Raw genomic sequence first — 23,896 nt, forward strand, 5'->3', positions numbered from 1 at the left:
GGGACAGGAGAGGGGACAGAGCGCAGTGCCCAGCTCGGGCAGCACAAAGCAGAAGGAACAGGGAAGAACACAGCAAAGGGGAAAGGCTAAGGACCCCTGCACACAGGTGAGGGGACCTGGATGCTTCAGACGAGCCAGTTCCCAGCCCAGCAGGCAGGACCGTGCCTAAGCAGAGAGCACACGCATCCTGCCTGAGTGGGGGGACAAGCAGCCCAGTTAGGAGGCACCAGTGTGGGCTCCACCTCAGCCTGGGCGCGGCAGCCCCTCGGCTGGCAAATACCGTGGTTCTGCTCTTTCTGGTACTGACTCTGCACCCACAGGCGGTGCCTTGGTGTCACTGCTTTTCCTAGTGACCCTGCAGCCTCTGCTGGTGTCATCTACTCAGCAGTGGGAACAGGTCTGAGTGCGAGAAGAGACAGGAGCAGGCAGAGGATGGCGCTGAGCGTTTGTACGAAATATCTGAGGTCCGCTGGGTGTGGCCCCTCTTCTAACGCTGTCCCCCAGTACCCTGGAACCGGCTCGCGCCCTGTGGAGTCAGGGAGACTAGGAGCCAACAGTCTAACTAGGGCCATGCCCTGGGCCAAGGGGAAACGCCAGTGCCCGAGGAATCAGACACGGGCCAGGCTGGGCTCTGGCAGGACTGGAAAGGGACTGCCGCTGGCTGTCCCCAAGCCAGGCCTCTGAGTGTCTCAGTAGGGCTGTCCGGGCGGTGCCTGACCAGCCTACAGCCGGAACCAGCCAGAACCTTGGAGCTCGGGTCGGGCCCCCCTGACACCTTGTACAGAGTCAAAGGCAGGCAAGGGACCCTGAGGCAGGCCCTGGGCCTCTGGGCCGGGGGTGGGGCCAGCCCACGTGCTGTGCTTGAGGGGCTTCACAGGAGAACTCATTAGCCCCACAGTGGGGTGGTGACAGAGATGGATTCTGGTGACAGCTGTGTGCTGGAGCCACGCAGTGAGGGGAGGGGGAAGAAGGAAGGGTGGGGGGAGCCACTCTACAATCACTGCAAACCCCCACCCCGGGCCATAGGCCATACACCCCCAAACCCCTCTACTCACAAACAACGCCACCTCACTCTGCTCCTCCCAGGAGGACCTGTCCAAGGCCCCAGGCAGTTCTCCAAAGCCCTGGCTTCACCTCTTGCTCTCCATCATCCCCGGCCCAGGAGCCCAGGGCTCCCCCACGGGTGTGGCTCCTTAGAGACAACTGGCTGGCAACACTGGTACCCAACTGGCTGGCAACTTTAGCAATTCTGCACAGATGGGCCCAATCAGCTCTTGAAACAAGGAGAATGTAGGGTGCAGAACCTGACTGCCCATACCAGCTTAACCTGGGTGATCACCCCCAGGGGAGAGTTTTCTCCAATGCGCTTGGCCACAGCTCAGAGCTCTAGTGTAAGCCTTCGGCCCAGGCTGAGGCTTGGGGTCTATGCAGTTCCCAAGCCACCAAAGTGAGGTCCTTTCTCAACTCCAGGGAGAGTCTTGAGCTGAGACTCTTAGGTCTGCTTCCCTTCCATCTGAGAGTCAGGCCCTCCACGCTCTGCTCCTATCCACCTGCCCCCAGCCGCCCCCAGGGCCAGCCCTCCCCCAGACTCACGTGCAAGCTGGGGTGGTAAGTGAGCAGCCCGTTGTCACACAGTGTCACGTACTTCTTCTTCCACTCCTTGTTCAGGGACTTGCCACTCCGCTTCAACAGGATGCCCTGAGGACAGAGGCCAAATCAGAGACAGGAGCCAGCCCCCGGGGGCCACCTCTCCGGGAGGGGGGTGTCTTCCCTTCCCAGGCTGTGGAGCTGTTTCAGCAACAACAGGACGTGGGGTACAGATGGCCTCCTAGCAGGGGTGGTCCTGCCTGGACCTCTCCAGTGGCACAGAGCCCTTTGGAGGGCCCTGGCCTTCTGCCCTCTGTGGAGGCCCCAGAATAGGGCAGAAAGCCCCTAGCTGTCCCCAGAATGCCCGAACCCCCAAGACAGGCAGCGGGAACACCCAGATATAGAACCCAGCAACCAGATTCCCCTCGTAAGCAGATAAAGCACCCCGAGTACGGAGGTCAGATGAGCGTGGGGATGGATAAGAGCTCATGAGAGCAGGTACTTGTGTGTTTTGTTCACACTTAGCACTGTGACAATGCCTGGAACACAGCCGATGCCCAGGAAACATCTGTGGATGGGTTGGGAGAAGCCAACCTAGGCTGTGCAGCTGTCAGAGACCCTGAAAGTGGGCCGAGGAAACGCAGCCATACCCAGAGGCAGCCTTTGCTGCCTTCCGCTAATGACAACCCCTGAAGATGCCCTTACCCGCCTCTGGTCTCTCCCTGGAAGAACAGTCTGCAGGAGAGAGAGGGGAGGGACAGGAGCTGGGGTGGGGAGAGGACAAGGCCTGCCATGAATGTACATGCGGCAGATTCCCCAAAACCAGCATCACCCCGCAGGCCGTGCTCCCCACAGATGCCTGCCCCCCCTATACACACAGGGGGACAGCCACACAGAACCACAAACTAGGGACCAAGCGAGGACAAGTCAGGATCAGCATTGGTCGGGAGAGTGGGAAAGCACCCTGAATCCATACCAACGGGTGTCAAAGAGGAAGAACTTCAAGAGAGAGATGGACCCAGTGATGGGCCCAGTAAGCTTGTCCCTTAGGAAGGGAGGGCCCTGCCCTCAGACAAGCAGGAAAGTCGGGGTTAAGAGATTCAGGTGTGATGATCTCACTTCGATGAGGAATCTAACAGAATAAATGAACAAACTAAACAGAAACAGACTCACAAACAGAGTACAAACTGATGGTTGCCAGACGGGAAGGGGTTGGAGGGCTGGGTGACATAGGTGAAGGCATTAGGAAATACAAGTTGCCAGTTACAATAACAATCACGGGGATGTAAAGTACAGGACAGGGAATATAGTCGGTGATATTGTAATAACTATGTATGGTGTCAGATGGGTACTTGACTTATTTGGCAGGGGGGGACACTTCATAAATTACGTGGATGTCTCACCACTGTGCTGTACACCTGAAACTTATATAATATTGAATGTCAACTGTAATTGAAAAGTAAATTGTTAAAAAAAAAATTGGGGTATGAGAAAGCGGGCAATCTCTCTGGCATCAACTGGTGGTGGGCTGGGAGTGAGCCCCAATTCCATTCCACCTGCCCTCGGAGTTCTGCCAAATACAAGTCTCAGCCTGGAGGGTTTGCAAACAGGTGATGTGGGATGTCCTGCCTGATCTCTCCTCCAAGGAGGGAGGCAGGTGGACGACGGCTCTACTCCCAGTCCCTATTTTTCCACCTTCCTTCCGTCCTCCCTCCCTCTTCCCTTCCTCCTTCCGCCCTCCTCCTGCAGCCCCCATGTGAGACTGGAGGTGGAGGACCTGCCATCTGAGGACACAGCCTGCTCAGTCTGGGGGACCCCCGTCCTCACAGGTGCTTCCTAAGACAAGTGCTGTTAACGGGACCCTCACTCCAGAGAGGGGTGGCTGGACCATGCAGCCTGTGAGGGGCCTAGGTGACCTGCTTCTGGGCGTGACATCCACCCCCTCACAGGCCAGGGAACAGTACCTCAGGCCCCCTCCCCTGGCTGCAACTTCCCAGTCTCATTCCCACCCCCTGTCAGGATGGGCGCGGAGAGTGGCGTGAAGGCCTGGCTGCCACCCTACAGCTCCTCAGGTCACTCCCTCCTTTTCCATGCCTGCCCCAGCCTTTCCTGGGACAGACCACACTGCCTTCTCAAACCCTCCACACCCAAACCCTGCCCTCCCTCCTGGGTGCAGGCTCTGCTCCCCCTTCTAACACCAACTAGCCCTTAGCAACAGACAAGTCGTATCACTCACTGCCTGGGCCTCAGTTTCCTCAACAGGTAGGGAGTGTGGACTCACTTACGGAGGCCCTCCCTCCTCCGAGCAGGAGCCCACCAGTCACCAGGGGGCGGGCGCGGAGGGAAGCCCTTTCCTACAAGAACTCTCGCCCCTCTTCACGTGGGCCTCCCAGGGAGGAGGCGGCGGTAATGAGCTCGTTAGCCGGCAGGCCGGGCGGGTGTGGGCGGAGCGCCGGGCTGGGCGGAGAGAAGCCAGTGCAGCTGGCCCGGGGATCGACCTGCCGCCCACTCCCCTCCCCGCGCCCCTCGCCTCCCGGCCCGATCCGCCGCAGCGCCAGGCCGGCCCAGCAGAAAGCTGGGCCAGCAGGGCCTGCCTGCCCCAAGCCCCGGTTCCCGCGCACGTCGTGCGTCCCACGGAGAGAGAAGGAGCTCCAGGGGTTCCCGCTCCCTCCCCGGCCGGCCCGGCTGCGCACGGCGGAGCAGGAAGCAATCTGGGGCGGAATGGGAGCGGTGCGGAGGCGACAGCCCCCAGAGGACCCGTTCCCGCCGCCGCCTCCCTCCCAGCTCCGCCAGCCGGCTTAATTGCGGAGTCCGGATTGATTGGGAATGCAAATGGCAACTGAAATGCAATCTCCACTCCCAGCAGGAGCAGGGGGGAGGGGAAGGAAGGCGTCGGGAGAACGGGACACCAGGCGGAGAAAGACCGGCCCTGGGCACAGGGAAGTGTTGGGGGTGGGACGCAAGGAACGGCCACCGGGCTAGGGGCAACAGGCAGGTCCCCAAACGCCTTGTGTGATGGGCGGCACATCAGCACCAGCGGCGCTACCTGCCTCTGGCCAGCAGGGCGGCCCAGGGCCCTGGTGGCCTGTGCAGCATCCTTCCTACTAAGCGACCCTGAGGTTTAGGGACCTGTAACACCCATGCGACCTAGCTGATGCCCCCACGGGACCAGAGCCCCAGGTGCTGCTTCATGGAGACAGGGCTTCTGTTCCCACCCCACAGCTCCTGTTCCCCACATGTGGAGTCTTCAGGGAACAGATAGGTCAGCCCCACCTCTACGCCAGGCTGGACCAGGCATTGGGCCTACCTTTATCTCATAGCAAAGCCTGGGGAAAGTGTTCTCACTATTTATTAACCATGCACACACTCAAGATGCACATGTCCGTCCCCCTCCCACCCCCCCTGCAGAGAGTGACAGTCCTGTGTGAGCACATTCCCATCACCTGGCAGAGATCTCCTAGCGGGTGCTCTGTTTACACAGTCTCAGAGACAAGCGATCACACCGTCAATAGGTTTGTGGGGGCCGGTTGTGCACCCACACACACAAAGGGACAGGGAGGAGGCAAGCACTCACCCAACAGAGCCGTCCCTGCCAGATGTGAGCACAGTGACATCTCAAGGGAGGGCTGAAGCAGAAACACAGGATGCATACCCACGCAGTGGCCCCAGGCCCCTGACACATTCCCCGGGCTCTCCATTCTAAATGGACCTTCACTGCGGGCTCAGAACCCAATCTTAACACATGAATTCTGGTCACACTGCCCAGGGGCACCAAAAGCCCCTGATTGGAGGGCCAACCCTGACCACAGGACCTGGCCAACTGGAGCTCTCATGCTCTGCCTACACCACTCTCCTCTGTGGTCAAAACCTGACAACATGGCCCCTGGAGACATGGCATCTCTAACCCCTGGCTCCCAAGGTCTTTGCCAAGCCAGCATCCTGTGGGTACAGCAGACTGACAGCCAGGTGGGCACCTCAGCCTGCAGGCTCTTGCTGGAGCTCCTGAGGGACAGCTCCTCGACTGACCCCCATCCGCCCAGCAGTTCCAGGGCCCTGCCCCGCCATCTTTGCACAAAGGCACCCTCCATCCTTCAATGTCCTTTCCAGCACTGGGACCCACAATAGGTCTGGAAGGATCCAAGTTTCTGGCAGCCCAGCCCTGCCAGGCAGTGACTCAGAAAGGTGTTGGGGAAGACTAGGAGGTAGCACCTCAACTAAGTTTTTTCCTTTACAAATAAACGGAAGCCCCCATGGATAATAAGACTATGCCACAGAACCTAGGGGAAAACCAGCCCTCAGTATGCCCTTCAATGCGTACACCTCGGGGTACTGTTTTGTGAATTCTCTTCCTTTTCTGGGAGAAGAAAAGGTAGGCCGGAGAGCCCAGACTCAGCCCTCTGGCGGCGACAGCGGGTCTCCCCCTCCGCGTAGCCCAACACCAGAACTACCAGCCGGAGAGCAATTGAGGACGGCAGGTGGCTCTCTGCTGCCCTCCGGTGGTGGTGAGGAGGTACAGGCAGAGCCCCGTGAACAGGCTGCTCCAGCCACAGGCCCAGACCTCGGTAAACGCTCAAGCCACTCTTCCCAAAGGTTGGCCCTTAGAAGGAGCTCAGGCCTGGCAGGAGGCGTGCTTGCCTTTTACACTGTCTCCCCTGTCACAGAGGCCTGGTAAAGAACCATCCTCTAGCGTTTCCTGGGCCTCCGCTCCTCTCTAGTTGCAGCGGAAGGGAGTGCTAACCTGTTTGATGGGGATGGCCCGGCCACTCCCGATACTGTCCACCTTGCACTCGGCGGCCTTTTTCTCCCGGTCCAAGTCGGCACCCTTTCGAGACTGGAAGAGAAAAGAACAGGCGTGTTAAAGGGGACCAGGGTCGGCGGGGAACAGCTGCCCACCTGGTATCCCCAGCCCTCCCGCCCTCCCTCCGCCTGGGCAGGCCCTAGCAGTGGGGCGGGGCCGGGGCGGCGGGACCGGGAAGGAACTGAGACCACGAGTATTCCAATGGGTTTATTCTTACACACGGCACCATACAGAGCAGCACAGGTCACTGAGCCGGGCCCGCCCCTTACAAAAGAGCAAGGACACGAAATACCGAGAGCGCGAGAGGCGCGCAGCCCAGGGGGCTGGGGCGTAAGAGAAGGGAAGGGGCGAGGAGAGGTGGACAGTTGGACTGAGGGATAGCCGGGAGCACAGGGCACGACAACCGGGGAAAACAAAGTCCAGAAGTGAGCGGGCAATGGCCCGTCTGCGGCACAGACACCACACGGCACGTTGCACCGAGCTCGTCGGCCTGGCCCGAGGGGCACAGTGGATGGAGAGAGAGAGGAGAGAGGCCAGAAGAGGCCCTGCGCCCCTGCCAGGCTCCTGGGGCAGAGCCCGCCCCAAAGCGGATCCTAGGAAACGGGGAGGCCAAGAGAGGAGAAAGGCAAGCGCGCGGCGGTGGCTGGCGTCCAGAGCCGAGCAGGAACGCAGAAGTCCATGCAGGAAGGAGCAGAGGAGGGGAGGGGCGGGAAAGCTCCCCCCAGGAGCAGCTGGGCGGGGCCGGGCGCTCGGACGCCCCGCCCCTCTGGGCGTGTTGCGCTGGCCCGGCTTGGGCGTGGGGCGGGGCCGAGCTCCCTTCTTCTCCATGCAGCGAGCCTGGCGCAGCGCGTCCAGCCGGGCCTGGTCCCCGGCAGCCCCCAGCCGCGGGCTCCAGCTTCCTAGCCTTCCCTGGGGGTGGGGGTTAGTTACAAAGGTTCCTGTGGGTCTCTGGAGTGGGGAGCACGGCGGCCGCTTCTCATCTGAGAGCAGTCCCAGGGCCCGGCCCGCCTCCGGCCCCGCACAGGGGACAATGTCCAGAGGTGCTGTGTGTCACCACCTGGTCTTCTAATTTGGAAGGAGTTGGAAAGGCCTTTTTGTTGATGAAAAGTTGGAAACAGTGGCACATATCTGCAAATATCGAAAGAATAAAGATTTTGGCAAGTTATACTCAAGCCCCGCGTAAGTTGGTCAGCACTGGTGAGGGCAGAGACCCAGGCGCCTGGGGAGAGGCGGCAGCGGTGTGAAGAGAAGGAGGAAAAGGAGGAGGAGGAGAAGGAGGTGGCCCGGCTGCCGGCTGTCCGTCTTCGGCCCCACGTCCCTCTTGTCCTCCCAGGCTGCCAGGAGCCAGGGCACAGGGAGGGGACCAAGGACTGCAGCAGTGGGCAGTGGAGCCACAGCAGCAGGGAGAACTGGGGCCCAGGCCGCCACCTGCAGCTCCACCATCAGCACTGGCCCCGGGCCTCTCCTGGGCGCCACAGCCTCTGCCCCTTTGGCCCAGGAAGGAGGAAGGTGGATGGGGCGGCTGCCACCGGGTCTCCGGACAGAAGAGCCGGTTGGGGACAGAGGGTGCAGCCTGCACCAGCCAGACTGGTGAGCCAAGAGGCCCCCAACCACCAGAGGATTCCCCAGGAGCCCAGAGGGGCACACCCCCATGGCAGGAAACGGGGCAAGAGTGGCAACAAAACAAGTACATGAAGTCATGGGGGAGACGGGGGATGTCAATGGCCATGTCCAGCAGGAGGGTCACAAGGCCACCAGCCACAGAGCAGGCGTGGCTCTGCTGGGGAGGACGATGAGGTAGAGGGGGTGGCCCCAACAGCGACGATGAGGGGGAGGGCCCGAGATGCACCCCTAGAGACGGACACGTCTGGAGGCCACCTTCGGGGACAATGGCGCAAGTGAAGTCACCATGGAAACAATGGAAAGAAAAAATAAGGTTGCCACCATGAAGATGGAGAGAATGGGAGGGCCCGCAGGAGGATGGGAGGCGGAGGCAGCAGTGTAGCAGGCAGCAGAGGGCACGGGGCAGGGAGCGCCGCGGCGAGGAGGCCGTGAGCTGGGCATGGGCGGCGGATGGGGGAGGATCGCGTGCCCTGGGAATAGCAGGACTAGCAGCAGAGGAAGGTGGGAGGTTAAGAGTGGTGTTGTGGGAGCAGGTGACTGAGGCAGGGTGCCAGGGAGCAGGTGCCGAGGGCACAGATGGCGGTCACCAAAAACACAGGCACCCAAGGGCTCTACAGCGTCAGCAGCAGCAGCAGTGGCAGCAGATGTGGGCACAAGCAGGCAGCCCAAGGCCCTGCGAGTCTCAATGGGCGTGAACAGAAACAAGAAGCTTCGAGTCTACGCAGGGTCAGGGCTGGGAGTGCAAGGCGTGGCAGCAGCTGTCAGCAGAAAGAGGGTCGTCAGCATGGGTGGGGAGGGGGCGCGTGGCAGGCACGGGATGGAAGCAGGCAAACCAGGCACAAGTGTGCTGGGCGGGCGGAGGTGAGAATGAATGCGCGAGGCCTGGGAGCACTGGGTCTGCTGGGCAGGGCTCCGGAGAGCCTGGCGGGGGCCTGGCCTGGCAGGCAGGACACAAGGCCAGGCGGAGAGACCAGCCCTGATGCTGAGAAAGAGGCACACTGAGTGACGCAGCAGGACAGGGCGATCTCCTGTGAATCCACACGGCAGCTCACCCACCTGTATCTGACCCAAGATCCCGGAATGGTCCAGCCAAGTCCCAGCTGGAGGGGGAGCGTGTGGGGGTGGGCACTGTGTGTCAGATGCTGGGTGTGGACAACCAGCAAGCTCAGGGTCCCTAAGAGCTCAGGGGCCGGGCCCCGAGCAGTGAGAGGCATGTGGGACCCCGGGTGTGAGGTCTGCAGAGAGGGGAGAGAGAACTGACCTGGGGTCGGAGGCAGGGTACTGAGGCACAGAGGCCTGGGGAAGATGCCTAGGGCTTTGCAAGACCATCCGCAGCGGTGGGGGGAGGCGTGGGGTAACGTGGATGGGAGGCCTGTGCCCTGGCTCCTGCTCTAGCAGCCGGCCCCTCAGTGCACAGCCACAGGAGGCAGGCTGTCCGGGGAGTGAGCCGACACCTGCAAAGGTCCCTCAAGCCGGCCAAGAAGCCCGAAGGGGTCGGGAGAGAGGATGGGCATGTACGACGGGACAGGCAGGTGTGTGTGGATGTGCTGAGGGCGGCCTGCTGTGGCCTCAGAGGAACAGTCTGGAAGAGGATAGGTGTGGATGAGGGCTCTGGCAGGGACCTACAGAGCTGTGTCTGTGTGAGGAAGAACGGCAGGGGGCTCCTCCCTGATTCCGTGGCTGCTGCCTCCTCCCCTCCTAGCCGGGCCCTACCTGTTGGGTGGAGGCAGCGGGGCAGGTGGGAGGGGCGGGGCACGGGCACATACCGTGAAGATGTTGGAACGCCGCTTGGACTGCTTGCGGATGGGTGTGGGGGTGGAGGAGGCCGCGATGGTCTCGATGCGCAGCTCCCGCTGGCTGATGCTGGGGGTGGAGGGGACTGAGGATGAGTAGTCGCTGAAGGCGCTGCTGCCGCCATTCGTGGCCTAAGGACAGAGAGGGCTGCTGAGGTGGCTCTGGGGTGGGGTGCAGGGGCAGGTGGCAGGTGGGAGCCGGGAAGCCCTGCAGTGTGGGGGGCCTGGCCTGGGGCTCAGGGCGCAACAGAGGTGGCACTAACTCCTAAAGGCGGTACTGAGGGGAGAGGAGGCCTGGCCTGGAGGCCAGCAAGGACCAGTCGTCACTGCACTAGGCTGCCAACTGTGCCAACCAGGAGCTAAGTCAGAGGCAGAGGCTAGCAGGTCAGAATCAGTGACAGAGGCCGGAAGTGAATGTGGAGTCTTGGCTCACAGGTGGGTCTGGCTCGAGGTAGCAGGTCGCCCTGGAGGAGCTCCCCAAAATCGGTGACATATATGAAGGACATGGGGCTCAGGCCAGGGAGGATGAGGTTTGCTTGGGGCAGTGTGTGTGATGGGAGAGGCACGCAGCGGAGCCATGGCTGAGCGGGAATGCAGCTCAGACTGCTGTCAGAGCACATGGCAGAGAAGGAAGAGGGCAGGACAGGAAGGGAAGATGGAAAGGGTGACAGGATGGGGACAGGAAGTGTACAGCAGTGTCCACCCCAAGGCTCAGGAACGGGCATAGTACAAGCCCTGCTCCCTAACTGCCCCCACGCCGGTCCCTGAGTACAGAATGTGTCCGCCCTGGCAGCCATCCTAAGTGCACAAAAGGAGCAGAGTACCCGGACTGAGCCCCTCGGCTGCCAGGGCCCCTCCCTGGGTAGGGCCCATGTGTCCTGAATTCTGTCGGCTGAGGAGGAGATAGTGAGGAAAGACCAATGTCCTCCTTTTTCCCAAGGGGACACTTTCGGGGGGAAGCCCGGCTACCTTCTAAAGCGCTAAAGGGAGGAGTGTGGAAAAGCAACCAGGCTGTCAGCAGGAAGCGGCAGGAGTAAAGCAGCAGCTGCTGGACAGCTCCAGCCCGCACAGCTGTGATGGCCCAGCGCTTTCCACAGAGCAGGGAACAGAGTGGGAAATGCTCTTACAGAAGGATGCTCTGATGCACATGCCAAGGGCCAGAAAATCACCTGGCAGCAGGCCAGAAGTGGACAGGTACCCAGGTGGTATTATGGGAGGGACACTGGCAGGACTGCCTCAGAAGTACTCTCAATATCCCCCAGGGCATGAAAGCCATTGGTCCCTCTGGGGCAAGCACTGCCCTCTAAACGCAAACACTGCCAGAAGGCCAACAGTGGCAGGGGCGGGGCCGCACATGCTTCCTGGTTTTGTCAGGGCTGGTCCCCAGCAGGCCTACAAGTGTACCCGTGTGCCTCTGAGTCTGCCCCCGGGAGGCAGCTCCTGAAACAGCTCTAACAGTGCCGACTAGAGTGAACATTCAGTTGCCTCAGCTGGAGTGCTGCTGGGTGAGAGGGTGGCGAGCAGGGATGGGACACTAGCACGATGAGGCCAGGCCAGCCATGCAGGTGGCATGAGCTGGTGCTTATAAACCATCCGCAAGGCAGGAGACTAGCCGAGGTGGGGACACGCAGGCAGACAGACAGTACAGAGAGGGAGGGCCACAGCGGGCAAACACGGGGAGGGGGAGGTGAGCAGTACCTGGTTGATGTGCACGGCCGGGATGGAGGCAGCGGACACGGCCGAGTGGCTGGGCGAGTTGGGCAGTGACTTGCAGGGCCCTATGGCCAGCTGCTGCTTCTTCCGCAAGGCCACTACCTTCTGGGCCACTGCAGGGGACAGCAGAGTCAATTACCCCTCTGGGGAGAAGGGAGAAGCCCAGCTTAGAGCCGCCCCCCAGAGCACACAGCCCCACTGGCCAGAGGGCCCTCCTGAGCCCGCTCTGGGGGAGCCATCCCACCCGGTACCCGAGTTACCGTCCTGGAAGACGCGCTCCACGTTGAGTCCATAGGTCGCACACGTCTCGTAGTAGGTGCAGCGCTTCAAGTCTGTGGACAGCTTGCGGGCCCTGCTGTCATCAATAACCCGGGGGTTTGCGGCACTGATGGCGTCTGTGGACGTGGGAGGGTGAGGGTTTACTCAGCCTGCCTACAAGCTGGGGCTGCTGGGGGGTGGGCACTTGGTTAGAGGGTGGGTGGCAAAGAGGCTGGGGCAGCAGATGACACGGAGCATGAGAACACGGTATCTGGGCCTTGTTCCAGCTCTGCCACCGGCTCACTGAGTGGAAATGAGCCAGCCATTCAGTTTATTCCTCTAAAAACACGGACACGATCGTCACACAAAGGGCAGGATTTAGCTGGGAAAGACCCAGTATGGAGCAAGGAGGACGTGCCCGTTCTGGGGCCACAAGAGAAGGACTTGGTCAGCCCTTGGGGTGGGAGCTGGGCGTTCTCCCCCCTGCCCGCCTGGGGACCCAGCCCTGTAGGCCTGCTCACCCTGCGTGCCCACCAGCACCATGGGCACCTCGCTGGCATTGCGGAAGCTGCAAAGCCTCAGGAAGTAGTTGTACACTGTCTGGAAGCTGATTTCATCCTCCAGGCTGAACACAAACACCACTGCGTCCACCCAGGCAGCAAACTAGGGGGGACCGAGCAGAATTACCAGCCTCACCTGGTCACCGGTGAACTCCATACCCCTCCCCACACACGCAAGGGACCAGGGCTGGGCGGGAGCCTCACCTGGAGCTCAGGGGGGCCTCCTTCGTCCCGGATCAGCAGCAGGTAACTCTGGCCATCCACCACGATTTCCTTCTTAAACCGACCCCCTAGGACAAAGCGCATAGTCACGCCCAAGGGCCAAGCAGAAAGAAACCCACAGCTTCCAGTAGAGGCGACAGAAAGACTGAGAAGGGTGAGGGACTCACGACGCCCCTACACAGACAAAAGGGAGGGGGCCGTGTGGCCAATCTGTAACGCTCACCTTCGGGGGACTCCTCCTGGACATAGGTCCCCGTCAGATAGCGGTGCACCAGGGCCGACTTCCCACTGGACAGGTTCCCCACAATGCCCTGTGGGAGAGGAAGAGGTGAGCAGTGGGCAAAGGGCGCAGGGGAAGAGACAGGGCAAGAAAGGCAAACAGCATGATAGAGAAGGGACAGTGCTGAGGGCAGGAAAGAGGGCCAGGAGGACGGACTGCAGGGAGAGGCATGGTGGGGAGAAGGGGGGACCGGAAGTGGGGGAACAATGCCCAGGGCTACCACTCAGAGCTCGAGCCCACCCAGCCCCAGGGCTGCCTCACTCACCACTTTAAGTTCCGGCACCGAGCGGCTCAGCGTCCACTCCTGGCTGTTCACAAAGGAGTCTGCAGGAGAGAAGGCCACCTGTCAGGGTGGGGGTGGCATACACACCTGTGCTATCTGCTACCAGCTCTCTCCCACGCTGCCCCTTCCTAGGCCAAGGCCAGGGGACACTGCTATCCAGATGGGACCCCAACCCTCACCATAGGTCCGTGCGTAGGGAGCGGCAGGAAAGTGGAACAGACTGATGACAGTCGCATGGAGGGGCCTGAGGGGTATGGGCAAGGTCCCCTGCACCTGGGTCCCTCCCTCCTCCTCTTACTGCTCCACCAGCAGCTCCCACCTTGAGCCGCACCCAGCCTGGAGCCCCTGGGGCCCAGACACCAGACCCAGGTGAGAGGCCGCTGCAGCAGGTCTCAGCCCAGACCCAAGCCGGGCTGGGCACTTGGCGGCTGGGCAAGGGGGCCAGCCTCCTGCAGCGAGTAGGAACAGCTCCCCCATACAGGGTGGGGCCACCCACTACATTCCTTGCCTGGGTGAAGAGGGAGGAGCCCTTACCTGGCCCTGTTCTGTGATAGGCAGGTTGAATGGGGAGCTATCTGCCCCACCCAACTGGCCCTTCTCCCTGGCTACTCCTCCTAGTGGTGGAGGCCACCACCCTTTCTTCCCCAGAGACCCGCCTCCTGGGCTCCCTCCTCTTCAGTCCATCTCCACCTGGCACTGGCACCTCCTGAGAGAGGGGAGCCTCTTGCTGCTACGCAGAGCCCCCCAAGGGCCGACTCCATCTTCCTTATCTTCTAGGTTGGAATGGTCAGTCTGCAACCACTCTAGATGGCTCTGGCCTGAGCCACGCTTGCTTCCCCGCCCCAGGCCGCATCAAAGAGCTGTTATGATGACCGGGTCCACAAGCTGCCCCTAAACGCATTCACAGAGGCAGCTAGAAGGGGCACAAGCCCTACCTGGGAGCTAGAAGTGTTCTAGCTCCGCCTAGAGGCAGCTGACTCTATTGAGTCTCAGCTCCCTGAGCCTCAGTTCTGCCGGTGCCAAAAGCCAGGAACGGGCCCTTCAGACCTGACCTGCTATGTCACCACTCTGTGGGCCAGCACTAGTGCCCAGAACGCCTACAAGTCCTCCTCTGCCGCGCCACCTTGCTGGATCGTCATCGAACCCAGAGCCGGCCGGGCGCTGACTTCGCTTGGACACACTGGCTGTCTCCGGACGCAACGGCACGCCCCCCTCTCCCAGGTAGGTTCAGGGTTTCCCACCCACTCTCAACGCGGACTCCTTCCAGAGAGGACCCGCGGCAGGGCTCTTCCCCTTACCGCTGGGTGAGCCCAGGAGCCCGGGGTCCACGGCCGCCCGGCGGCTCCACAGGGGCTCGGTGGGCGCGGGCTCCCTCCGGCGGAAGCGGCTGGTGAGCAACTTCCAGAGGCCGGCGGCAGAGCGGGGGCGGCCGGAGTCGGGCACCGCGCGCGGGGCCTCGGTGCCCAGCAGCAGGTCGCGGCGGCTGGGAAAAGCGCCTAAGGAGCTGGCGTCGCCATCGCTGCGGGTGCGCGCGCGGGGCAGCAGCCCGGACTCGGCGCGCCGGATCTCCTGGCCCCGGCGTAGGCGGAAGCTGAAGCTCTTCCTCAGGGCCGACAGGCCACGCCGGGGACCGGGGCCGATGCGCCCGCCGCTGCCGCGGAGCACCTGCCAGCGCTGGCTGCTCCACAGCGAGGAGCCCCGCAGGAAGCCGGCGCTGCCCGCACGGCCCAGCCCGGCGCCCGCGCCCTCGGCCTCGGCCAGCTCCAGACGGTTCACCTCCAGGAACGTCATGCTGGTGGGCCGTGGCCGCGGCGCCTGGGTCCCGCGCGATCGGCTGCGCCGGGTCGGTGCGGGGCTGGGCGGCGGGCTGGGAACGGCCGGGCCGGGGGGCTCTGGCGGCGCGGGTCCAGGGTCCGGCGGGCGCCCGTCGGCGGGGCCGCGGCGGCCGAGGCGCGAGCGCAGGAGGCCGAGCAGCAGGCTGCGGGCGCCGGTGGGCGGCGGCCCCTGGCTGCTTGAGCACACACTCCGCGGCCGTGACGGCTGCTCGTGCGCGGCGCATAGGGCGGCCTGCAGGGCGGGGGCGGCGCGGCCTGCCGGGGCGCCGTGCAGGTCCAGCGAGTCGCAGACGCTGAGGGTGCGGCGGCAGGCAGTGGGCCGCTCCCAGCTGTAGCTGTCCCCCGGCTGCCAGCCCCGCTCCATGGTCAGGGCCCGCGGGCGTGGGCCAGACCCATGGTGAGGGGCACGGGGCGGGGCCCGGGCCGGGGCCGGGGCCGGGGCACACGGACCTCCGGCCTCTAGGCACCTGGCGTCGGCCGACTGAGTCGCTCACCTCCTCCGCTGCGCAGCGGCAAGCCCAGACCTGGAGAGGCCAGGAGCCAGCCCAGCAAGGAGAGAGAGGCAGCAAGCCCGGCCTGGAACACCCCGGAACGGCGGCAGCCAGCCTGCTGGGGCAGCCCCCGGAGTCCTTAGAAAACAGGAAATTCCTGCCCAGGGCTCCTCCTCGGATTGGGACAGGTAGGTGAGGAGCTGTCATTAAGAGCAGGCCAAATAAATAACAGTCCTCAGCACACCACACACTGGGCCCGTTTTGAACAGAAGTGGGCTGACCCTTTGCTCTTTCTCCAAAGATCCAGAAGGTAATAAATACACCAGGGCCAGAATTAATAAAAGGGTAAATTAGTAGTCAGAAGGCAAGTCATATGCCCTCTTTGGGCCTCAGTCTCCTCATCTGTAAAATGGGGAGTCTGAGAAGACGATCGTATCTTAGTTTTCGGCTCAGACATTCTGAGGCTAGAAAAGGCAAGTCGGCTGTTCTGTTCATAACTGAGGCTGTCTTCTTCCTTGGCAATTATAAAATCGTCTGGACCGGGTTAAGTGTCGTCCTGCCTAAAGGCAGTGGAAAGTCAAAAACCTCTGGACCTGGACCATACAGTTCTGGACAAAGGACTTACTTCTGAGTCCCTGAGGTCTCTGGGCTCCTGCCGCTCCTGGGTCTCACCTCCTGTCCAGAGGTTGTCCAGAGGTTGTGCAGAGCTAAAGCATTAGCTTGCAGTACTAGCTGGAGCACTGATGTCCTTTGAATTTCATGAGTGTGGGCTGCAGCAGCAGACACTCAGACGCGGGGCTCTCCCCCGTCCTCCCCCCAAGGCCCTGGAGATGAGCCAATTTACCATAACCCACAAGGACCCCAAGCAGATCAGGAGGAACCAGTTTAGGTAGTGGCGAGGATGAGGGGGCTTGCATTTCCTTTAACGAGATAATACTCCCAGGTTTTCTCCACCCCCAGAGTCCAACCCAATTCCCAACTTCCCTCTCAACTTTAGAATTCCAGGGCCCTGGTCAGAAGCAAAGTACAAGATAAAAGTGGCACATTCCAGAGGGGGCTGGAGTGGGGGAATGCCTGAGGAAGGCAGGGCCTCTCCATCCTAGGTGCTCCCGCAGAAAAGAGCTGGAGACTGCCAAGTCCCGGGCTGGATCACCCAGAGAGGCCCTAGGGTGAATTCATATTCTCCCGGGACTAGTTATTAACAGTAATGAGGGCGGCTTCTTCCACTCTGGGTGCACAGTCCCCACATAATAGATGGTTCAGCCGAAGGGCCTTTCCCAGGATCCTTCAGGCATGGAGACAAGAACACGACCCAGGAATCCTGACTCACATTTCCAAGTTTAAGACTCCTACACTCAACTTCCCTATCTGCATGTCTCTGTCTGTCACACACACACACACACACACACACACACACACACACACACACACGGAATTTCCCCTTCCGAAAAGAATAAGGCTACTCATTGCAAACTGCCCCCCAAGCAAACGAAAATGCAAGCACAGGACCTCAGCCTGGGAGCCACCTGGGGACCGAGGAGGTGCTTTCAAACCAACTGGCTCTCCTGGTGAGAGAGGAGCAGGATGGACTAGGAGGGAAAAGGCGGGCGCGCGCACACACACGGGCTCAGGGAAGGTGGGCAGCAGTGCCTGGTCCCAGAGGTGAAAGGACAGCTCACGTTCTCAGAGGACACACCAGCTCCCAGCTCCCACTGCGCCTGTAGAATAAGCTCAGGCAAAATGGTCAATTCCCAAACCTGAACAGCTTCCTCTTCCTCACTGGGCTGCCGCCTTCCTATCCCTTCTTCCCAGAAACCGTTCCTGACCCAAAGAAACGAGGCAGAGCAGGGCACCTGCCTACACATGAAAGTCCCAGGGCATCAAGGCAGTCAAAGGCCCCAGAAAGGAGAGTGGCGCGGGCACACATCTCTCCTCATTGGCCTCATCCCCAGTCAGGGACGAGGTCTCTGTGACAAGATTCTGCTCCAAAGAGAAGCGGCAAACACAGCTCCACTCAGCACAGCCCCATGGAAATGAGGGCAGCCCCACAAAAGCTCCAGGCTGGGACCACAGAAATTCCATAAAATTAGCCCTCGTTTCAGCTTTCTGTTTACCTGGTCATCAGAAACACCAGGCCAACCCTGTCACTAGGGAGTGAGAGTGACCATGGAAGTTTCTAAGGGAATTAAAGATGCCATGTCTCGCAATGCCAGCAGTGAGCATTTTGGGTAAGGATGGACACACGCTTCCCAAGGAGTAACGTGTAGAAATTGAGCACCTCACAGCTCGGCTGCTCTGAGGACCAGGAAATCAGAAGGAGAAGTAGTAGCTGACTGGCCGCACCCACAGCAGGGCGAGCGGGACCAGCTACACACACCAGCCCGAGCCTCAGATGGTCTGCCCCGGGTGTGCAATCACGTGTCTGGGGACAGCGGGGATACACTACTGACCTGCATCCGGGTAGCCAGAGTGAAGGAGAAAGACCTGGTGGTGTGACATGCAAGGCACTGCAGAAACAGAACGCTGGGCCTGAGCAAGGGGAAAGGGCGGCCTTCGGCCCAGGGATCCCACATCCCACCCAATCTGTACCTCATCTCCAGTTACATATTTGCTGGGTGATTGGCTGATAAGTGTGGAGATGTGCCCAGCAGAGGCCATGCAACCCACAGGGAGCCTGCGGATGGCCTGCTCAGAGATGGGAAGGGCTACCTTCCTGCTGAAACCAAGGGTGTCTGTGGGCGGCTCAGGGAAAGAATGGCTTTAGCTTCTTCCCACAGCCCCCGCAGTCCCAGAGCCACAAAGCCCCCAAAGTCACAGGGACTCCTCTTGCCCACAAGGTGGCAGCAAAACATCTTCCTGCAGCCCTGGCTGCCCGGGCAGCAAGAAGCAGGGGACTCCCGCAGCAGCATGTGCAGGTCTCCAGTCTGAGAAGAGGGGAGACTCAGGGCTGTCCACCCTGCCCCCGCCTGCCCGAAGCCTCCCCAACAACCTGCCACTCGTGCTGGAGGCCGGCAAGACTCCTGACTCTTTACAAGTATGGGGCTGTCCACCGAGACCTCGATGCAGCAGCAGTTCCATCCTCAAACCACTCAGCCCTCATGTTCTCCACCCTAACTAATAGCACAGCCACCTCAACTTCTCCCACCGCCGGAGCACAGCCCAAGACAAGCCGCCATCCTCCCCGGCTAAATCCCCACTTGCCAATCCAGAAGTGACCTGGGCACTTCCCAGCCACCGCCTCCCAGTGGCTTCTAAACTTGATGCAGAATGTGGTCTTCTAATGCCCAATGCCCCACGTGCCTCTTTGAGCTCATCTCCTGTAACTAACTGTCCCCACTCCCCACCTCCCTCAGCCACACAGCTTAGGGCCCCTCTGCTTGCTTGTGCTTCTGCTCATCCAGCTCCCCTCCCCTCCCCAGCTGAGTGCCCAACTGCTCTCCATCACAGTGGTCACATAACAGTCATTCTTCTCGGGTATTTTTCTGGTGCGTTTAACGCTCCCCCGCGAGAACTCAGCCAGGCATGTAGGAGGTGTATGATGATTCTGTGAGTGAATGAATGAATGAATGAATGTCTTTGCTAAGCATGAACTGTGCACCCAGGCTTCTGTTCTCCATGTGGGGAGGGAGGGAGGCACGCTTATAAGATGGTCCCTGGCTGGGACAGTCTGTTGAGGGGATAAATCACAGGAAAAATCATCCACACAGACCCCAAGTCGAGAGGCGGACAAAGAAAATTTATACCGGTGTTAGCTCTCTTCAAATCAGACATCTAGCTGGACACTTTAGCAGTTCCATGTCCATTCAGGCCTGTTCACTACTGGTCCCTCCATCTCTTCCCCAAGAGACCTCAGAGTTGGACCTCAGAGTTCTTGCACCCATGTGGGTCACAACTTCTCTGAAAATCTGATGAAAGCTGCTATGGGCTGAATTGTGTCACCCAACATTCATATTTTGAAGTCCTAAACTCCCCCCCCACCCCATCCCTTAGAATGTGGCCTTATTGGGAAATAGGTTGGTTGTACATGTAATTAGCTGAGCTCGCCCTGGAATAGGATGGGCCCCTAATCCCATATGATTGGTGTCCTTATAAAAAAGGGAAATTTGGACACAGTCAGTGACACAGAGGGAAGGCAATGTGAAGAGACGCAGGAAGACGGTTGTCCACAAGCCACGGAGAGAGGCCTGGAACAGACGCGAGCACCTGATTTCAGACCGCCAGCCTCCAGCGCTGCGGGAGAACATATTTCCCTTGTTTTAAGCCCCCCAGTTTGTGGCACTATGTTACAGCAGCTCCAGGAAACATGCAGAAGCTACATACACAAGGGGGCAGGCCCCAGGGGCCCAGCAGGTATGACTACACAGAAACCAGCCCCCCCAATCTCCAAGTCCCCCTCCCCCCAGGACTGCTCAGAGGAGCCAGAGAATTCTGCCCCCATCTCCCAAGTCCAGAGCATCAGAGAGCTCCCTCCTCCCTATGGAAAAGCTGAGGGGATCAAAGGGGCCGGCAGGTGGACAAAGGGAGGAAATCTAAACCAATCTCTGAGGAACAGCGTCATCCCAGCCCGGAAATGACCTTCTAGCACCAAACTAGCTACTCAATATAGTGTCATTTTTCTTTCCGTGTACAAACTCTGTGCTCGGCATTATAGTGGACAGGACAAAGCCCTCCCCTGGAAGACTCAGTCCCTCTTTGCGACCCCACTGGCCTCCTGACCTTGTGCCACCTTGCCACTTCTAACACCCTGAGTGGGACCCAGACACACGGGACCCAGACACATGGCTCAGACCGGGAAATACCCAAGGGGCCATCTCACGACCAGGGGCCCTGCACACACCATCCTCTACGGGAAAGTCCGCTGCTTTTCAACTGCTCCTCCAAGAGGAAAAGGGAACCAGCGCGTGTGTATCTTCCCTGTGACCAGAAGGGCGGGGTGCAGACTGCAACTGCCACCTCACAGAGGGGAACTGGACTCAGACTGTAAAAGAGTGGATGCTCCCTAATGGCACTTTGCCTTTTCACCCCAATCTTGACAAGTTTCCTGCATTTCATACGTTTTTAAGTGTTCCTTCCTTCAAAACTGAATACACGTTCAGCTAAAAATCTGCTTCTTCCAGCCCAACGGGCTACTAAAATGTCTTCAATTTATGAACCTTTATTCCTTATCAGCAGTACCAGCACTCTAGTTTACTTTCATCTTATTCTTACAAAAGTAAAACAGTTGAATCGAGGGAAGATGCAATAAAGTATTCAAATAATTGTACCAATTTTGTTCTGAGATAGAGGAGCAGCAGAAACGGAGCTGCTACTGCCAGGTGGACCCCCCATGTAGAGCACAGACGTGCAAGTTCAGGATCTCAAGAAAAAGGGGGCAGAGGGTTGTGCACATAATTTAAAAAAAAAAGACTCGGGTGGCTTGAGAGTCTAATGGACAAAAGTTTAAAAGTATCTGAATTCCCAGTACAGATTTTGAAAGTGGGACAGGTAACTTCCCCAGGGGCTGGGGGCCTATATTGAGTCCGAGCCCACCCACTGCCCCCAGAATCCAACACACAGGCCCAGGCCCGGGGAACCCTTGGGATGGGCCCCAGCTCAAAGGAAGCCACAGGGCCAGGGCTAGGTTGACAACAGCAGTGCCTGGATGTGGAGGCTGCCTCCCTCCACCCTGGCCAGCTCAGCGGCAGTCCGCAGTCGTAAGTCAACCCTCAGCTCATGCCAGCTGTCCCCACAAAGCCCCAAGGAGTCTCTCAAACCTGGTGACCCCCCCTTAACATCCCAGCTCATCTTGTCTCTGCTGTCGAAGCTAATATCTAATCTGCTCTCACTTGTCCAGGGCTCTCGGGCACGCGCAGGATGACAGACACCTGACCCTGCCGCCCAGCGCCACCTCTGGTGCCCCATACAACCAAGGCAGTGGCCACATGGAACACCACTCGTCACCTGATGATGACAGCCGCTTATAGAACACAATAGGCTGCACTCCGGGCTCTGTACACATTGACCCATTTAACCCTCACAAGAACCCGTTGAGAAAGCTACTGTTGATCTCCGCATTTTACAGATGGGGAATCTGAGGCGCAGATGCCAAGTAACTTGCCTCAGGTCACCAGCTAGGAAGTGGCAGAAGCTGGCATTCCAGCCCAGGCCATCAGGCTGGCCCTGAGCCCTTGGGCCTCCCTGGCCTGGCGAGCTGTCTGCTGACACAGGACCAAATTCAACCCACATTTCATCTTACAGGCACTCCCGGCTTAGCTTCCCTTCCTCCTGCCCTGGTGCCCACATCGAGGTGGCCCAGTTAGCCTTCCTGGCAGGGGCCTTCACCCTTCTTCCAAATAAACTCCTGCCCTACTCCCATTCTCCCAGTGCTGGCTCAGGACGAGAAGCTGAAGCACACAGATCTGGGGCTACTCTCCCAGGGATCTGTGGCACTTACAAAGGAATGATTACCTCTGACGGCAAAAGGGGACCGATTGGGGGCTAGTGAGATTTTGGCAGAGCCACAGAGCAGCCAGGGCAGGCCTGTGGTCAAGGAGAAGAGGAGTGGGTAAGTCAGACCACTCTCTTGAACTGCAGATACAAAGGGCGGGGGGTGGCGCAGGGCCACAGGGCCACCCCAGAGGCACAATTTCCTGCTAACCACCACCGTGTGTTCCGGGCCCACTGGTTCTCGCCCATCACAGAACGACTGAGGCTTTCATCTTAATTCTACTCTCATCTGCCTCTAGCCTGATCACTGCTGCCTGGGCCAGCCCATCAGCTCTCAGGCCTGGGCCCCAGGGCTACGCCGTCACTGTAAACCAGCATCAGGTAACCCTGGAGACCACATGGGGCCCCAGGAGGACATGACGGAAGGCGCTCTGGGGCTGACAGTGGCCATCCCCTCGCTGGGCCGCCAGGCCTTCAGCTGGGAGATAGGAAGGGCCAGGACAGCTCTAGGACCTTGGCAGAGCTGTGGCCTCTGCGAACTTAGAGGCCAGAGTCAGAGCTGACCAGGATGCCCCTGGCAGGACCCCTCCCGGAGAGCAAAGAGACCGAGCAGCAGTTGCGTGTGGCCAGTGTCAGGGCTGCCAGTCGTAGCTGGCTAATGACAGGCAGTGGCAGAGGTGGCGGGCTCCCGGGTAACCTCGTAACGGTTTGTAAACGGCCCGTCCACTGCCTCACAACCCCAGCAGACAAGTCTCCTCACCCTCTCCCCTGCCCACACCTCCTGTGTGCCCTCTTTATAGCCCACCGGGCAGAAGGCCTGGCTCACTCACGCCCACCTCCTCCCTGAAGCCTCCAGCCCCCTCCCCAGCCCTGCTGAGCCCACAAGGTGCAGGGTAGGGCGGCCTCGGAATGAACCAGGTAGGAAGCTGTGTGGGGATGTGCGAAAGGAGCAGGCAGGAAGCTATATGCAAAAGGCCCGCAGAATTACAGGACAGGAGAGAGAGGAGCAATAGATTCAACTGCAGAAAATAAAAAAATCCTTTACAATGAAAAATTGTCAAAACTCTAGTGGAAAAACAAAGGGAAATCAACACCTGGAAAAACAAAGTATGTCAGTGGGTTAACCATCACTCATCGTTATACTGGCAGACCTCGTTTTACGGCACTTCGCAGATTCTGCATTTTATCGGCATCGAGGCAAGACCCTCCACCAGCAAAAAGACCATGACCCGCTGAAGGCTCAGAGGATGGTTAGCAATTTTTAGCAATAAAGTATTTTTAATTAAGGTACATACTTTTTAAAAGACATAATGCTACTGCATGCTTAACAGAATACAGCAGAGCATAAACATAACTTTAATGTGCACCGGGCAACCAAACAACTCGTGTGACTCGCTTTATTTCGAGAATTGGAGATGTGGTGGTCGTCTCCTTAAGACCACTGCCAGCAGGGCCCGATGGGACACCATAGGCGGTACCCCTGTCCAAGGGGTTAGCCTGGAGCTCAAGCCCCTAGACCTCACTTCAGGTGGTGGGCAGGGCTGGGGATGGACGGACAAATTCAATAATGCCCAGCGGCAGCAGCCTCTGAATCCAGGGCACCCAACCTTTTACAACAAATGTGGCCTGGACTCTTCAAGAGTCTGTGTCACGGGGAAAATCACCACGACGGATCCTGGTCCATCCTGATCCATCCAGATCGGGAAAAACAAAAAGGTTATACAAGACGTTGTGGGGGAGACTGAGGAAATGTGGTGACAGGTGAGCTATCAAATGTTAGAGAATCCTTGTTGATTTTCATAGGTGTAATACTGGTCTTACGTCATGTAGAAGAATGTCCGTTCTTAGGCAATGCCTGCTGAAGTGCTCACGGGGGAGATGCCACCATGTCACCATGCCTACAGCTACTGACCATTATCACCACCAGAAAAATGTGTGTGTGAGAGGAAGGGGGCAGAGCGAGAGCGCGAGAAAGCAAACAGGGTAAGACATTCACGAAGAGCCCTTCAAGGTAGTCATTTTTCAAA

The 23,896-nt window shown here is 59.5% G+C and overlaps 1 protein-coding gene and 1 long non-coding RNA gene across 6 annotated transcripts in view; one reads left to right on the plus strand and one right to left on the minus strand.

Moving 5' to 3' along the window:
• The window catches only part of AGAP3 (ArfGAP with GTPase domain, ankyrin repeat and PH domain 3), a 30,762-nt gene extending 13,953 nt beyond the window's left edge, over positions 1-16,809 (minus strand). The window contains exons 1-10 of one of the 5 annotated variants that reach the window (XM_019712815.2): positions 14,416-16,800; positions 13,100-13,158; positions 12,778-12,865; positions 12,537-12,622; positions 12,294-12,435; positions 11,775-11,909; positions 11,500-11,627; positions 9,775-9,933; positions 6,326-6,418; positions 1,594-1,698 (exon numbers count right to left, since the gene is read on the minus strand). In XM_019712815.2, coding sequence (XP_019568374.2) covers positions 1,594-1,698; positions 6,326-6,418; positions 9,775-9,933; positions 11,500-11,627; positions 11,775-11,909; positions 12,294-12,435; positions 12,537-12,622; positions 12,778-12,865; positions 13,100-13,158; positions 14,416-15,316 — 1,896 coding nt within the window. In that variant the 5' untranslated portion in view covers positions 15,317-16,800. Of the gene's footprint in view, positions 1-1,593; positions 1,699-6,325; positions 6,419-6,577; positions 7,514-9,774; positions 9,934-11,499; positions 11,628-11,774; positions 11,910-12,293; positions 12,436-12,536; positions 12,623-12,777; positions 12,866-13,099; positions 13,159-14,415 lie in introns of those variants that run through there. The other 4 variants (XM_019712816.2, XM_019712818.2, XM_019712817.2 and 1 more) reach the window with 4 other exon arrangements.
• LOC141567555 (uncharacterized) lies at positions 14,123-17,528 on the plus strand. The gene is made up of 3 exons (XR_012490301.1): positions 14,123-14,338; positions 15,463-15,631; positions 17,256-17,528. It is a non-coding gene; the product is annotated as an uncharacterized LOC141567555 (long non-coding RNA).
• The last annotated feature ends 6,368 nt before the right edge of the window (positions 17,529-23,896 follow it).

This window comes from Rhinolophus sinicus, linkage group LG11 (genome assembly GCF_036562045.2).
Source record: "Rhinolophus sinicus isolate RSC01 linkage group LG11, ASM3656204v1, whole genome shotgun sequence".
In the NCBI taxonomy this organism is placed as follows: Eukaryota; Metazoa; Chordata; class Mammalia; order Chiroptera; family Rhinolophidae; genus Rhinolophus; species Rhinolophus sinicus.